Consider the following 17,383-nt stretch of genomic DNA (forward strand, 5'->3'; position numbering starts at 1 on the left):
GGCTAGAAATGATTTAAAAATAAAATTTATGCAGAATGATTCAAGGCATAGCTCTGCTTTCAAACTAGAAACTGCTGGGAACAGAAGCTTGTTTCTCTCCTTAGCAAATCAGGGCTGTATCACTGTTGTTGCTCTCTGGAAAGAGACCTCCATGCTCTCCTCTGACAGCTACGGGACCAAGGTCTCGTCCGGACTTTTGCAGCACGCCCAGGTGCTGCAGCATGACCCTCTGCCCTTCTTGGCAGGAAGGTGCTTTGAGAGACACCATGATCATGGTGCACAGATCACGTGGCAGGAGGTCACCGGCAAACGACAAGTCCTCCAGGACTCCAGGCATCCTTCAGTGGCACCTTGGGGAGTGGAAACCCTGTCTAAACGAGGTCTTGGATCTGTTGCTTTATGGCACTGGTAACAAGATGTTTAACTTATTGGATAGAGTCAAATTAGGTCTCTGCACTTTTATGCATAGATAAATTGACATCTAAAACTGCACAGTAAGGTCTTCAAAGTATCTGATACATGAACCTGAAGATCTGTTCTGAAAAGTTTTATTTTACAACTGTTTCAGCTTGTCCCTTTTTCAGATGACATGGTAAAAATGAAGAAGTCCAATATTTCTTCCATGAAAAATCCATTATATTTACAGGAAATTCCTTCACAGCATTTGAAAGGGTGATGAGGTTTTGAGGAACATTCCAGCAGGAGGAAGCAGACCCAAAACTCTAACGTTAAAGGGCTGCCTGAGAAGTGTATGAACAAGATAGTTGCTCATTACAGCAAACAGGACTCTGTCCCCGTCCCAACCTGTTGTCCAATGTCAGTATTCTTTCCCAATTTCTGCAGATCATCGTCCCTGTCTTCACTACATCATAGTAATGATGGGTGCCACTGTTTTTGAACTGTTAAATTAGTGGGTTAAGGTAATTTTGTTCATATTCACTATTCTGTCACAAGGTTCTAAAACTACTCTGTGCCTCCAGTTTCTGCCATTTAAAGCAGAGGGATACTTTAGCTACTACTTTCAAACAGGGGCTCCTGGAATCATTATATATGTATATTCAGTTTTAAACACCTAAAGTAGTAGTCTGAGATACCAGTCAGCCATGACTGACCGCCAACAGCAGAGGACACTTGTGGGAATTGTAGGTGTTGACACAACAGTCGAATCTATCTAGTCTCAAGTTTTACGCATGAGACGTACGCGTCTTACTCCGGCTGATCCATTTGTATCATCTCATGCAGGTAACGTGGCTTTTCCTTTCCACTTCCAGGACTCCACAAACGCAGCTGATCCGCCCCCTGACCAGCGGATGGGTTCCAGAGCTGGAGAGAGACGACAGCGCTGCGTAGCCACCGGGAAGCGTGCCTTAGCCTCTTCTGTCACGTGAGTGCAGGGTGTATGGGCTGTGTGTGTGGGAGGGGGAAATGGGGAGCAACTGTCGTGTGCCAAGAACGAGGGGAACGAAGGATTCCAGCCATATGACCCAACACATCAGCTGTACCTATCAGGTAACCAAAAGAAAAAGTGACAGGGCTGTGCTGCTGTTAGTAACCTGCCACACTGGGCAGAGGTGAGGTTTAATTAGTAGCTGTAAAGCGTGCTGAGATCACCAGGAGCAATGGACTGATATTGTCCAGGCATCCTCTGTTGCTGGTCTAAGATTGTTTCTTTGATTTCCCAAGCCCAGAGGCAAATGACTGTTTCTATGTGCTAAGTATCAATTCTCTTCCTTTTGTTTCTAGCCTTTCTCCTCTCCACTTTTTTCCTCTCCGTTTTGAATTGCTCTCAGACTGCTGCAGTCTCACTTCCCTGCCTTGGCTGGCACAGCCGCCAGGAGAAAATGCGATAGTGTTTACATAGCACTGAAGCACTAGGACTCAGGAGATGTGAAATGTGGACCTGCTGCCCTACCTTTGGTGACTCACACCACCTTTCCCTGGTTCTGCTTTCCTTCTAACTTCCCGCCAGGCTAACCTTCCAGACTATAACCTCTCCGGGGAAAGGACTTGCTTTTATTGTGTGATTGTACGGTGTCTAATACAATAGGACCCGACCTCAGGTAAGACCTTTAGGCACTCCCATTACATGAATGAGAACAAGATTGTTGGTGTCAGTAATTAACATTCTTGTGGGATTGTTGGAAATGCTTTGGGATAAACACCACCTGGAATCCTCGTCTGGCTTATGTGGTTTTTAAGCTGCAGAGGAGGCTGATCCTGTTCACACGAGAGGGCATGGACCATCTGTCTCTTCTCTTATGGGATGTGCAAAACGTCTTTCAGTCCAAAGATGAGTTACAGTACCTCAGCGAGAAGCGGGACACTGGAAAAGTGAGGGCATTGCCAGTGGGGAAGAAGAACGAATGGAGACTCAGTTATCAGTGTGTCTCCAGTAATGATCTCACCTGAGAACAAAGACTATGGGACAACCACCAAAGCAGAGAAAAATACCAAACTAAGTGTCACTGATAACATTGTAAATGCCTGTGGCACAGTGTCATCCCATGACAGGCTTCCAGAGATGAAATCTCACTCTGGTTAAGTGGATGGCAAAAATCCCTGTTGACTGCAGTAACATCAGGCTTTCCCCTTGGGGGTTACCTGGATTTCTGTCCTTCTGAACACCCAGACAGCCACATCCCACATCATTATGCACATTCTGATAACAAATAAATTATTCTTTTCCTTTAAAGCGTGGATTGGATTCGGTAAACCCTGCATTTTGGATTCTAGGATCCCTCTATCTACATCTGAAATCCCTAAATAAACAAACATTGGAGTAGACCTCGACAGCTCCCTCCCTCAGCAACTGAAGCCTTTAAATGCATTTCACACCAACTGCTCTGCTCGTATTTCAGACTCTGTTAAACACTGACTCAAGGAAAGGAGCTCCATCTTCCTCTCAAACTTCCCAGGGATCTAACCTTAGTTATTGGAAGGTCTGCCTCCATTTATGACCCTCCTCGACTCCAGCGAGGAGCTGGAATTGTTTAGCTGTTGACATCAGGAATGACATAAATATGTGCTGGGGTTAGAGGGTTTCTGGCAAATGGCCCGCTAACCTGGAATTTGCTCTGCAAAGTCAGGAGGATGACTTTTAACCTCAGAGCAGTTTGCAAAACCACATCTGTGACCAATAAATATGAAAAATAATAATAATAAAAAATCTAGTCCCTCCTGAATGCTGAAAGACGGCATACCTCACCGGGCACTGTGGTGCTGGAATCGGTATGGAGACCTAGGCAGGAATAATCGGACAGGTCATCGTTGCCAGAAGTCGTCTGTGGATGTAGCTGATGCCTCATACACAAGGGAGGCAGATTAAGCTGAAGGTGAGTATCTCATAGCTGTAAGTCTTAAACTTAATGAGCCAGGTCTTTATTTGTGCTGCAGCCCCTTCTTATCCCCAAATTGCCTTAACCAGCTGCTAGAGGATGCCCAGTATCCAGGAAAATTCTCTGGATAACAATAAATTGGTGTAACGATTCAGTGTCACCTCACATCCTGCTAAGCAATAGAGAAATCATGATCAGAAAAATGGACACAACCAGAGTGCCACTGAACAGTCGAATCCTAATTTCGTCACCCTTCTTGTGGGCAACAGATAACTCGGTGCAATTTACAGCAGCTCTGAAGCAGCTCCAAATCTCAGCAGGAGTCAGGAAGGCTCAGCGCTAGCCTCGGGACTGAGGAGTCGCAGAAGATCAGTGAAGTTGTCGTCGTTCCATAACCTTGCTTCTGCACCAAAAAACAGTCGGCTGGTTTGAAATACGTAGCACCTCAAGCAGAAGGCAAAATTTTAATCACTGAAATGAAGGTCCTCCTCTGGATCGCTCTCTGAAGAATACTGTCTGTCTCTGATGATCATGCACAGATTCCCAAAGAAGGTAAATTTTGAATTTAAAACTGTACAACGTCAGTGTGTGAATGACAGCATTAAATCTTGGCTGTAAGGCTGAGACATCTCCAAGAGGAGAAAAACACTTCTTCCACTCAACCGTGTAGCAGTGGCTGAGGTAGATGAGGTAAATATATTGTCTCCAACTATTAAAGGGTGAGGGAATCGTTTATACACGTATATTACATGTTTGCAGCCTAAAGGTGGTGGTTTTTTTTATTCAAGAGTTTAAAAGTTTAGAAATGCCGACATTAAGGTGGCCTGTGCAACTGTAATTTGTCCCTTTTGTGTATTTGCATTATGATACACTATTTAATCGTAATTAGATCACACGCTGTTCTTTCGACAGGTTCCCGGCCTCACTCGTTGTACAGAATAGACTGTGCTCACTAAGTAATAATTTTATTTTCTCCTCGCTGTTCACTATGTGGCCCATGCTTTATTTACTGCACACTATTCAAATATTGTTCTGAAGACAGATTTATTCATTTCCTCCTGGGCTTTTCCATGGTACTCATCACTATGGTATCCAAGCGCTTCACAAACTCTAATTCATTTTCTCAACACTGTTGCGAGAACTGGTGTTACCCTCATTTTACAGATGAGGAACTTAGGCACACAGACAGAATAGTAAAAAATATCTTTTAATTTTAGATATCCAATTAGAAATACTCATGGCCCGATTTTGTCAGAAAATATAACATGGCAAAGCATCTGATTTAGTCAGAAGTTGAATAAATGCTCATTTACTGCAGATGGATCTGCAAGTGCTCTTCACTTCTGCAAATCAGACTTCAAAATGTCAAATCAGGCACCTAGGACGTGAAGACTGCACAATTAGTGCATCGCTGTGAAGTCTCTGTTTTAAGCGCTCTGCTTTGCATCCCATAGGAGTCCTGAGGCTGAAGCCCTGGAGCAGCAGTCACCCCCCTTAGCCACAGTGCTGTGCTTGCTTTCCCCGCAGTTCCTCGCAAGGTACGTAAAATACCTACATCTGATTTTTATAGTAAATTAAGTGGAAGTTGTTCAGGCACTTACCTTGGAGCCATGACCTTGGTTCAGCATCTGAGCCAGGCTTATCCTTTTGCACTGTCCTTGACCTTGGTTCAGCATCTGAGCCAGGCTTATCCTTTTGCACTGGCAGCCTTTATTCTGGTATTTCATAACTTGGGAGTGTTCTACTTTGCAGCCTAACTACTGTTGTTTTAATACATGTGTATTTCTCTTCCATTTAGAGATAACCTAAAAAAACCCAGCAATTTAATCCGGTGTTGACAGCGATGCAGGCCATCAGCAATGTGGAAACTTACCCGATATGAGGAATGTAATAGTTTGCATGCGGCCCAGCACTCGAAGGGGACGAGGTACGTTCTCAGTGTATTTCAGATACTTGCTGCCAGTAGAGACATGACAGTTTTCCAGGTGGTCTTCATTCCCGTTCCTGAATCCTCACCGTTCTGCTCTGCCTCCCTTCCTCAGTCTCTGTCATTCCCATTTCTACATCACTGTCTCTAGCGAATTCCCTCTTCCCGTCGGCCTTGCTGCATCCCACACCCAGCCTCGGGGTCGCACGTCCTCCTCGCTCGCCCCGCTCCAGCTCTCCCGTCTGATCCCTTTTGCCCAGCAAGTTCTCCTTCAGCCCTTAGCCAGATTATGTACTGGTCTTGATAGCCCCGGTTCTCCTGGGTTGCCTGTCCTTCTCCCGGCAGTTTTCTCCCATTCCCAGTCTTTTCCCAACAGGCTGGCTTCCAGACTCTTGCTTATGAGCTTTATCCCTCCCTCCAGGCAGACCCAGTTTCCCCTTCCAACTCCCCGTTCCCTTTCACCGCCCCGGAGAACCTGTCTTTCTCCAGACCCTTTGTGCCTGCCAACTTACTCGTCCCCGATCCAGTTCTCGTCCCCACCGCGTGTTATTCAAGGAGCTTCCTGCTCCGCGTTTCCCCGAGAGGACTGGAAGGACAGGTTCCCCGCTCGCCCTTCCTACCTTCAGACTTGGCATGGTCCAGAGCAGCCGGGAACTGGAACTGCAGGTCCAGCTCCGACTCCCACAGCCTTGGGCTGTGACGTGCTGGGTGAGCACGGAACTGCTGGAGAACCGCACTGCGAAGCGCTGGTAAGCCCCCGCCGAGCGCAAACAGGATTTTCAGGAGGGTTTTTCACGGTGGGTTTTGAGGGAACCCCTCTGACAAAGTGACCGTTCTCATTTTGAGGCTCAAAGATCCCTGACAGAAGGAACGAAAAGAAGAAATGTTTGTAATTTAACTTAAGATGCTTAAATTTCAGCAGAGTGGTTAGTCTGGCACTATTAAAAGCGTTTGAAGGTAGGATTTTATGATGGGAATTGCTAACCAGCTTTAATAGGAGTGACACTGCCAGTCCTGCCTTTTAATCAGTGCTTCCATTTTCAGTATAAATTACAGTTCGTTGCTGGTAATCCTTCTGGCATATCAGATATCAGCGTAACTCGGCAAGCGTAATATAGAGAAACCCAAACATCCTTCTGAAGAGGTAATTATTCCTCATTGTGAAAATGCTCCAGGATATTTTTAGTGGAGGACAAAACCCCCGTTTCCTGACAGAAACACCAAACAAAATTAGAAAATAATGAAGCGAGTTTCACAATGAGAAACACTTCAGACACCTGTATTAGCTGATACTTTGTAGTCACGTCAACATTTAATTAGTCCTGCGCATCTCTGCATCCGTCTGTACAGCAAAATGCACACCTGCGCTTTGGTGCGCTGCAGAATGTGTCAGCGTCTGCCTCGCCGAAAAGCCTCTAAATAAACAAATCTGCAAATCCTGCTGGATCAGGGATAATTTCACGGGAATATAGAGGTGCCTGCATCAAGAGGGATACCCTCGCCACGTGCACAGAGGTTATCGAGGTAAACTTTCCTGAAATTAGCCCTCACTTCCTTAGCAGGAGTGTCACTACCGGCGTAAAAGCCTGTTTCTTTCTGGAACAAATGATTTAAAACTACTTTTAAAAGGTTTTGCAATACAAACACACCTTTCGGGGGGACGTACCTGTGTTTCACGTCTTGCAGTGCCCCAGGGGTACGGTTATCTCACGGTTACCACTTCTTGAGCCCTAGTACTACATAATTTATGTACCGAAAGAGACGATTCAATTAGTCAATAATAAAATGAGCAAGGATAGCGTGCGCATTGTAAAAATAGAATTTAGTGGGCAACTAGCTGAGATGGAAAAAAATATAAGGGTATGCTTCATATGATTAATGAAGGAGGAATGTATATTTAGAGCTCTTATTGTGTCCTTTGTAAGGATACAGGATCCCAACAGCAGGACTAAAACCGGTAACTGGTAACGATGCAGCATTCAAATGATTTGGATTTGAATGGCAAATGCTGTATAAAACTAATTACCCCCAGGAGGATGAAAATACATTTCATTTGCCTTTTCAAACTATGTTTGGTCTTTTCTTCACGTTTATTTATCCTTTGGTTTGTTGAGAAACATGCTGATTACGAAAGTCGACATCCCAAATCGAGCAGCACAGACGCCCCCCCCCCCCCCCCCCAAGAAAACAAGTTTCTGCCAGTGATTTTCGCACGATTAGCGTGGTTTTTTTTTTCCCCCCTCTCGGTAGCTCTGGAGGCAGGATCGCCGCAGCTCCCCGCCGGCTCCCAGCACCACGCAGCGCAGCGGCTCCGCGCTCCGCAGCTGCTGCTCCGCCGCGCCGGATTTGCAAGGAGAACCGGGTCGGCGGTGTGTGCTTTGGTTTCGCACGTCTGGGCGCGGGGCCGCCGCACGCCGATTTTGCAGCCGCGCCGGGCTTTGGCTGAGCGAGGGGAAAATAAAAGTTTATTTCCTCGCAAGCCGGGAACCTTCTCGCTCCGCTCTGCAGCGCCGGCGGGACGAGTGCCGGCAGCGACGCGCCGCCGAAACAAGCCGAAACGCGGGGGCTTGGTCCCGCACCCGGCGCTGTCACCCTCTGCGGCCCGGGCCGCGGTGCCGCCTCCTCGCCCCCCCCCCCCCCCCCCCCCCCCGCGGAGCTCCCCTCAGGGCCGGGGGGGGGGGGCGGCGGGGGCGCGGGAGCGGCACCGGCCCGAGGGGACGGCGGCTGACCCCGCCCCCACGCCCCCGCCGCGCACCGCCCTTCCCCGCGGGCGGGGGCGCCGCGCAGGCGCGGTGGCGGGCGGGCGCGCGCACACCTGGTGCGGGGGGCGGCGGCGGGAGGGAGCGCGCGCGCCGCTGCCTCCTCCCCGGGAGCGGCGGGGAGGAGGGGAGCGCGCGGGCGCATGCGCGCGGTGAGGCGGGGAGGGAGGGGGGGAGGCGGGCTGGGGGGCGGGAGGGAGTGAGGGGAGGAGCGCGCGGCGAGCGCCCCTCTGGCTCCGTGCGAGGGAGCCGCGGAGCCCGGCGCTGGGACCGGCCCGCGATGGAGTGAGCCCGGCCGCTCCCTCCCGCCCTCCTCGCTGGCCGCTCTCCGGGGCGGCTGCGCGAGCCCCGCCGCCCGGCTGAGGGCCGCCGCCTCGGGGTGCCGCAGGGGCGCAGCCCGGCGGCCGACGAGCGGGGAGCGCGCCCCGGCCGGTCGGCAGGCAGGCAGGCAGGAGGAGCCCCCCGGGGGAGGGGCTGGCGCTGGGTGCCCGGCTGCCGGGCGCGGGGAGCGGAGAGATGGCGGCGGGGAGAGCCCGGCGGCTCCTCGGCTCCCTCTGGATCGCCCTTCTCCTCGGGCAGCCGGAGCCTGCCGGCGCCGCCGCTCGGAGCGGCTCCCAGAGCCTCCTCACAGGTAAGGAGCCGGGCGAAACCCTGACGGCGGCGGCGGCGGGCGCCGAGGGGGCGGCGGCGGCGTCGCGGGGAAGGAGGGGTACAGCGGGCCCGGGGGTGTGAGGGAGCGGCTGGGGGCCGCGGTTGGGTGCGCGGGGGGCGCTGAGGGGGCGCGCGGCGGGGCGCGCGCGTGGCCCCCGGGGGCTGCGGGAGCCGCCGGAGGGGGGGCTGACGGGCGCCCTCAGCGCGGCGGTGCCGCCAGCCCGGGGCGGCCCGAGGGAGGCGAGCGGCGGCGGCGGCTGCTCGCCCCGCGGCTCCCGGTGCCGCGGAGGTCCGCTCCACTTGTACGAACGGGACGGTGTCGGCGGCGGTGCGCGCGCCAGCAGAGGCCACTGCACACCTCCGTAAGCGGGCGGTCATCCCCGCCGGCGCCTGGCGCGGGGAGGAAAACCGGAGCCACCTGAATCCCCTTTCTGCGGCGTAAATGCTTCGGCGAATCACCTGTGCTTCGTGCTCTCCCCGCCGTCCGTGGGCAGGAGCACACGTGAGATGAGTAGGGGCGCAAACGAGCTCTGTCTGAGCTTGGAAGACCCGGCGAGCGTTACTGGAACCCGTAGGGACTCTTTACCGGAGAGGAGATGACAGACAACCTGTGGAGAGAGGGGAACTTGCCTGAAAACTGTGCCGCAGTGGCCCAGAAATGAGCGATCTGGCAGCGTTTCAGTCGCTGTAGATCTCACACCTTTTACCATTGTTACCTTTAATGATCCGTTATTGAATCCTGCCTTTTTATAGGCTACAAAAAACCGTAATCTCATCCAGATGAAGCATGGTGTGCGTACGAGAAGGCTTTCTAAAAAGGCCCTTGCAAAAGACCGTTAATACCGTAGAAGGCTCCCTAGTTTTGCAGTAATGTTATCTGCTCGTTTTGCAAAATACTGGCTTTAAAAAGTAACTTTTTTTTTTTCCTTCTCTTTGTCAGCAACAAACTAGTAGAAAGCTTGAAACAAAATCTGGTCTTGAATGTTGAATGCTGGGATTTTTTTAAAAATACTCCCCTGTAGATTGAATCCTGATATTTTAAAAGAAAGCTCTGTGCAAGTGGAATTTGGAAAAAACTGCTGATTAAATGAGAGGTTTTTAGCAACTGGGAAAAGTGAGAGTGGTTGAACTGATATTAAATGGTGTAATTGTCCTGTTGCAAATCACGTTAGGCAGAAATGTCCGTGGTAGTTCTCATCTTAGATACTACTGATGTAACCGTGTATGCTGACTCCTGTTGACAGGGAATATATTTATTTATTCTCTTACACAGTACAAGCTTTGCAGGTTCCAGGTCTGAAGCAGATATTTTTTTTCCTTTTGAAAAATATTATACTTGGACTCAAAAGATCTTCAGAGTATGCGTAATAGATAAATTGCTTTTTTGATGTGTAAAATCTTTCCACGTGATGATTCTTTTTCAGTATTTACTGCTCTACGGGCAGCTCACTGTAGTTACAGTTGCGTTGGTGGCTCTTTGCTACTTTAAAAAATCCTTTATGGTTTGAGGAAGTCAAATCAATAGGTGAAGTTTTATCTGTTGAAGCCAAATATGTGAATTAGGTCAGCAGAGGGGGAGTGATGTGCTGAAACATGCAAGATAAAACCTTCATTGAAGCTGACTGTTTATCGGAGCGGGAATTTAGAAGTAACGGCGTGGAAATTGTGGAAGTTCTGGTGAATCCCTGCTCTCTCCTCTTTCTCTTTTGTGGAAAATGCTTTTATGCCATATCGGTGGGTACTGTCCCCTTTCATGCCTGGTAAGGACCAGGAGCCGGGCTTTCCCTAACCCTGAGGGTGTTTGTACCAGTTATTTAGAGGGAGTGAGTGACTGGGGAGGGAGAGGCTTTCTTGATTCTTTGTCTCAATGAAGATGAGATACTTCATGCATAGTGGATGAGCTTCATCTTAATTCACACTATTTTCCACCTGATTATTACTATTTTTTTTTCTTCAGTAGAGGATGTTCCACGTACTTTCATGTTTGGCAGGTGGGAGAGGGACATTCAGGTCCCTCCCTGCTCCAAGGAAAGGGAGTCAGGTACAGATGTTCCACGTCATGCATGAAAGCGCTCCCCTTTGTGTCTTAGATGCAAGGGTGATAGTGCTGTCTTCTGTCCCATGTTTTGTGTGAAGCTTCATCTCTTTAGCATGCTCGGAAGAGCCTTGTTAGGTTGGGGTAAAGGGCCGGAGAGGCAGAGGAACACCTAGTTTCTAGGTCCAGATGGAGCTTTAGCTGTGAGGCTTGCGGCTCCGCTTGTCGAGGCTGAAGTGCTGCTTGCTATGTCCAGAACAGTAGGTTTTTAATGCAAAAAAAAAAAAAAAAAAAGCTGGCCTTTTGGTGTCGATAAAGGTGACATAAATGAGCAGAAGTTACAGATTTGGAAGCCCGCATTCTTTGTATGTAACCATGTATGTTTGAGTGACATTTGATCCCATCTATAAATAGCTGGTCATTGCTCTCTGAAGAAGAAAAGAGTGTAGCTGAATTATTTTAGGAAAAAACTGTATAACTTCATTTATTTGTGTATCTGTAAACATCAGTGTGTTTCCTAGTCTATTTGGTTGCTTTGCAAATAAGGTAAAATGTGTGATTTTTAGAATTAGGACTGTATTTCACTTAGCTAAAGGAATAAAACCAAAAAAATCGGCAGTAAGGAACAAGCATCAAATTAAGCTAAATCCTGCCTCTTGTAACTGTTTGAAACTGCCTTGAGATTAATGTAAAAACTTTGATCTATACAGGATTGCATTATTAAGAATAAAATTGAAGTTGGTGTCACTTTTAATTTTTAATAGAAAAGCTGTGATAACCTCTATACACCATTAAGATTGCAAATTAGATTATTCAGAAGCAGGAAATTTGTTCTGTCTCTCCCTGGTATTCTTGAAGTCCTTGGAATCAATATGTATTTTCTTGTTAAAGGGTAAACTGGCAGTTTTGGAAGTCCGCAATCAAATGCAGTTAGAAATTGGTGGGCATGAAAGCTGCACAAAACTGCCAGAACTGAACAGGTCCTTTTAGCAACATGTTGATTACAGAAGATCGGTGCAGTATGTGCTGCTATATAGGATGCTCCTTCTAGGGTGTGAGAGTAGTGTATTGAAAGCTAAAGAAGATGGGAACATAGATCATCTGGGTTCCTTAGAAACATAAGGTCATAATTTGTTTCTGTTTTGTATGCACTTCTTGATTATTTCTAAATATATCACAAGTTAAAAATAGAGCAGAAATATTCAGGTCTCAGTTACATCCCAAGTCACTTAAGCACAGGTCTCCAGTTCATATTCCTGTTTCATATAAATATGAATATATAAATATATGTCAGCCTCGTGCATTCTGGGTGTTGCATATGATCTGATAGAAGCAATTTGATTGCTTGTAGTCCCTGTGATGTGCGGAGACCAGTGCTACTGCTTATACGCATGTATAAATAGGCAACAGTGAAAAGGTCTGCTGATGCTGGAGTGTATTTCTTGTGAGGGTAAACTATTGTTCCAATAATCTGTGAATCAAGATACCTTTCACTGGGGCTGTGGGGACGCATCGTCGCTTGTCCTCGTCTATAAGTGCCTAAGCTGCATGTGGCTTTTGCAGCATGTGTTTATTTGTTTTATTAGTCATCTAAGAAAATGATTTGACTGGCTTATGAAGCTATCCTAATAAGCCAACATTTCAATTTAAAAATTGTAAGATGCGCATATGTGCCTAATTTCTCACAGTGAAAAACAGCAAACAAAAATTGTCATCTTTTTAAAAAAAAAAAAAAAGAAAAAAAAAAGAAAAAAATCACTTGGCTTAGTTACCTGCCGCTAACTTATCATTGCAATTTTAAGTAAGGAAATTACATACGGTAGATTTTTCTTTATGTAAATAAGAGTATTTGGTTATTCCTGATGATAAAATATCCCTGTGATGTACAAAACATTAACCTTCAACCAAAGATTTTCAGAGAAATCTGAAAACTATGTAGGCACCTAACTCAAGTTTGCTCCGTTGCAAAGAAGAGGAGGATGGAAATGGAGTGGGAGTTTAAGAAAACTACACAAAGAGCATTACGATATGTTTCTTAACCTTTACTTTCAAACTATAAAAACTTTTAACTTGTGCAACATCAGCCTGAGTAAGACATAGGGTTTGAAGGCAGATTTTTGTACCATCACTGGTTTGGCATGGAAAGAATGTCGTGTATAACATGTATGCCGATATGTTTGTAGCTAACTTTTCTAAATATTCAGTATTTTTATATATGCAGGATTTTTAAAGTTTCACTTTGCATTGTCTTTGAGGAGGTATGACTGAAGCTCTTGCTGATACCTAATTAACGCTCATTTGCCATAAGGCATCTGTCCTAGTGTCAAGATGTCAGTCAGTGGAAGGGAGGCTTCACTCCACTTCTGTTGAGCCAGTTTGTAGGGATTTCAGCGGCTGCAGTATTAGAATTCAGCTGGCTGCAGGGCCAAGATTGCAGCTTCTCATGCGTTCAGCTTCAATGCTGGTTACAGCATAGGTTTATTTACTTTCCTATGAATGTTAAGAACTGGGTGTTCAACCGCTGAAAAATCCAGAGTCTTAGTACAGCGGTTGGAAATGGCAGCTGAGGCAGTGATCTGTGTTTGCTTAGCCTGTGTGCTGGGCTCTGGGTGGAGAGATACCGCCCCAGGTATTCAGAGGGATGCTGCTTCAGATTATCATGCTGAAATGGATCTCTGTGCCTTGAATAGTTAAATATAATGCTCTGAGGCTATTGATCTTAAAAAAAAACCGCAAAACAGTTCTTAATAGAGAAAATGTCTCGGCACCGTGGAAACAACAGTCATATTTTACTGATTGGATGCTATTGATTTCGTTCTCCAGTTGAATTGCCAAGATGAAGATGGTAACCCTGATTAATTCCATATAAATAGATAAGCACAATTTGTATGTGTATAGTTGCAGAGTTCTTTAGGAAAACTGAAACCCTAGCTTTATATGGTCTATTAAGTGCTTTAATTTTAAGTGGTTTTTTTACCATTTAGTATTTATGCTGAAGAGAGTATCTTAATTTTACAAAATAAACGGATTATCAATTATGATAAATCCTTTTTGCATCGGTTAAAATAGTTGTGGGTTTTTTTTAATTAAAGCTGCCCTTACCAAAGGGAGTGAAGGAATTGGCAATGTTCTGCTGCTAAACTGTCTTGGGAATCTGGATATTTCCCTGGAGTATGCAACAACCATGAGATGTCTGAGTTGTGTAGAAAGTGAAGAGATTTAATGTTTAATTTTAATGAAAACTATTTAATGTCCCTTTAACAATCTGATTAAGAAGTAAATTACTACAAAGCAAAAGGAGTTTATTTTTTTTACACTGTGACTAAACAATATCACTCCAGTCATTGCTTCTGGATGTTTTGGGATACTTGAAAGTGATTGGACATGTTAGTAGGAAAAAAAAATCAGAATGGAATCCCTAAAGGTGCTGTTCAGAAGGGTCTGTCCAACTCCGGAACTCACTGGGCTCCAAATATGTAAACTTATGTATTTTTTTTTATGGTGTTCACTGATTCTCACTGCCAGTCTTTGAACTTTCCCGGTTAAGCGTCAGTTTGCTGTTGTGACGTGATGAGGACTGAATATGGCATTTTTAGGAAGGAATGTACTGGTAATCTATGATGTGACAATGTTTTATTCTTCCTGTTCCTCTTGCATTCTAGTTGTCATAGTTATTCAGTGAGAAATCTTGTCTTGAGTTGATAAGTTGATCTAGAAACAGTGAATTGCACGTTAGAGCTTTTTTCCTTCAAAATGCATCATTCTGCATACATTAGCAGTGAATTTTCTTTGCTGTGAAGTAGTTTGTGCGGCTTGGTACTGGTTACCATTGAAGAAATTCAGATGCTCTGCTTATGCTGAATTTCTTCATTTGCAAATTTTAATCTATTTATCATCTTTTTCTTAGTGCATTGGATAGGCATTGGCTCATATGAATGACTTTTTTTATAGTATGAATTTGGACCATTCAGTTATTTTGTGTCTCATGAAAGCGTAGCAGCTTGATGATTTTTGCTATCTTCTAGTCACATAGTTTTGTTCAGAGGTCTTTTAGAAGTGGAAAAACTGTTCTGTGATTAAATTGCCCACTACTTCATCTCTTCAAAGAATTTGAATATACTACTGTCCTTTGTAGTTAAGTTAGGTATGATTTTAATTCAGTTACCCATACAGGAGTGAATCTTACCATGTTTTTGTTAATTTTTTTTTACTATTGCCTTAAAAACCCCAAAACTGTATACTTGCTGTTTTTTTTATTTTTCATTTATCTACTACAGAAGTGTAGAAAATGTGTTAGTTTTTGAAAGTAGCTGAGCCACTTTTTATAGGTCCATCAGATGTTTCAGCCCTTCAGATCACCTGGTGTGTTTTTACTTGGTGATGATGGGAGAGCCATCCTAAAGAAATCCCTTACCTGTGTTCGACTGCTACTGAAGGCCTGAATGTCTTTGCTGTCTTGTTTAGTAGGATTAGTAATTCCTATGTGCTTATACCTCTGCCCCCTGCTCCCTTACAATTTCACTTCATCGCCCGTGTACTTTATATCCTTTCGGGTTCAGTGGGGTCTATTTCTGCTTGATCAGTATAGCTCTGTTGAACTTGGCCACCGATTTATGTTTTTTTAATCTTTCTCTTTGGCTGAGAAGTATGGACGACAACTGAGGTTTTTTCATTCTAGCTTTCTGCCCTTACGTATAATGTGGGCTCTTAGTATTTTACCTTTGTTTTTATTTGATGTCTTTTTTACATGTCTTGAAGGTGTCACGTTTTGTGACACTGGGTCAAAGCATGTGTCAGTAGCCAGCACAGTTGTCTTCCATTATTATTATACTTGGATAAATTTATCTTGTTTGATGTGCTTTTAGCTTTTTTGACATGTGTCTAATGTTGATGTTGACCTAGAGGTGAATACTGCAGTGCTGCTAGTATGTGTATGGTATTCTGTAGTTTGAGGTTTGTGCCAATATAGGTTTAACTGGTGTTTCTTGCCTACTAAAATATTTGTTAGACTTCATATAGTTTTGAAGAGACATTGTGCTTTTCTATAGCTTCCATCTATTTAATGTTCTGCGTGTAGTTTACGGCCAGGTATTAATGAGTATTTTTCTGGACAACTTTTGCTTTATTTAGTGTTTTCTTTACTATGATATTTTGAGCCATGGAACATCTAAGTTTTTCTTCATATTTATGTGAATCTATGAATACATATAATATTTTTATGTCTGTAACATAGCACTTCCCGCTACATTGTCTTGGAAGTAAAAGCTGTATCTCTGATCGTTTCGGCCCCATTGATTTCTCTTTTATCTTACTTTTGGCAGAGACACCTTTGTCTTACTGACATCACTAACCGGCTTGAGCACTCGGAGGCACCTCCCAGCTTGTTTTCGGCTCATGGTTGTCAGTGTAATGGTCAAGTAGCTTGCTTCCGCTTGGGCTGAGGTGGAGGCAAGTCCTTCTGTATAAGCTTCATCTTTCTCAGTTTTCCTCTGTAGTTGATGAACCTGAACATCTCTTCTTAACACCGCTCTGCGGTTCATGCATTGAAACCTTATAATGTAACCGTAGTGAGAAAGGGAGAGCCGCAAATAGAGGCGTTTGGATAGTCCTTCTAAAAGTAGAACAGGCTGCCAAAAGTCATTTAAGTCATTAGACCTGTCATGACTTTTAAGATCTCTTGAGTGTATATTGAGAAGTGGAGTATAGCTTGCTTTCTAAATTTCAGGAGGTTACTGTCACGTTGGTTAAAAAATGAATAATTGCTTGAAACCAATGGCTCTTGCAGTGTTGTACTTAGCAAAGAGGAAAGCTGAGTATTAACAAGAAAATGAAATCTCTCCAAAAGTAATTTATAAAGCCAAATGTTCCTGTTTGAAAACAGGCAAGGAAGGAAGTATGAGAGAACTGGAAATAAAGGAAAACTGCCTCCAGAAATGTTTTTTGATGTGGTAGGACCCCTAAACAGTTTGTAGTGTACTCCTGTGCAGTTGGAATGGGCTTTTTCGGTGTTGGGCTGTCAGTGCTCACGGTGCAGAAAATCCAGGTGTTTTATTATCGGTTTGTGAATCTTTTATTAGAAATGTGTCTGGGCAGATATGAAACACAGCAGATATGAAGTCGTTGCCAAATGTTAATCCTATTTTCATGTGTTTAGTTTCAGCGTTTCAAGCTGGCAGTGCCACTAAAAGGAGGAGGACCTGCATGCTATGCCCTTCCATTTGCTTTCACAAGCATTTGTGGAGGATGTAGAGAATTGGATCAGTTCCCTGATCTGCTGCGCCATGTGCCTGCACGAGTACTTGTATTAGCAGAAGGGAGAGGGTGACATGAGCACATGGGAACAGTGTCACGGGGAAGTGAGACTGCTTTTTGTGATGGGGGTAGAGATTGGCTTAGTATTTGAACATGAAAAGCACTGTGAACAAAATATATCACGTGTCTTATGTCACCATTTTAATCTTTAATATTATGATGTATTATAGCATATCGATTTCAGATCTGTAGACTAAAATTTTGTCAGAAAGTGTGCATTATTGTTTTAAATGAATTTGCTAATAAAATGTGTCATAAAAGTTCATATTTAGATTGGTAATGAATTCTCAATTTAGCTTTAATTGCAGTTTTGGTTTGTTACTTTTTTCCCCACACTGAAATCTCATTTGTTTGGCTGGTTCCG

At 45.1% G+C, this 17,383-nt stretch overlaps 1 protein-coding gene across 1 annotated transcript in view; it reads left to right on the plus strand.

Annotated features, from left to right (window-relative positions):
- The first annotated feature begins 8,537 nt into the window (after positions 1-8,537).
- Positions 8,538-17,383, plus strand: part of NEO1 (neogenin 1) — a 213,474-nt gene continuing 204,628 nt past the window's right edge. Inside the window, exon 1 of the mRNA XM_050903397.1 lies at positions 8,538-8,652. Within this exon, the coding sequence (XP_050759354.1) occupies positions 8,538-8,652 (115 nt within the window). The remainder of the gene's footprint in view (positions 8,653-17,383) is intronic.

The sequence above is a fragment of the Gymnogyps californianus genome, chromosome 11 (genome assembly GCF_018139145.2).
Source record: "Gymnogyps californianus isolate 813 chromosome 11, ASM1813914v2, whole genome shotgun sequence".
NCBI lineage: Eukaryota > Metazoa > Chordata > Aves > Accipitriformes > Cathartidae > Gymnogyps > Gymnogyps californianus.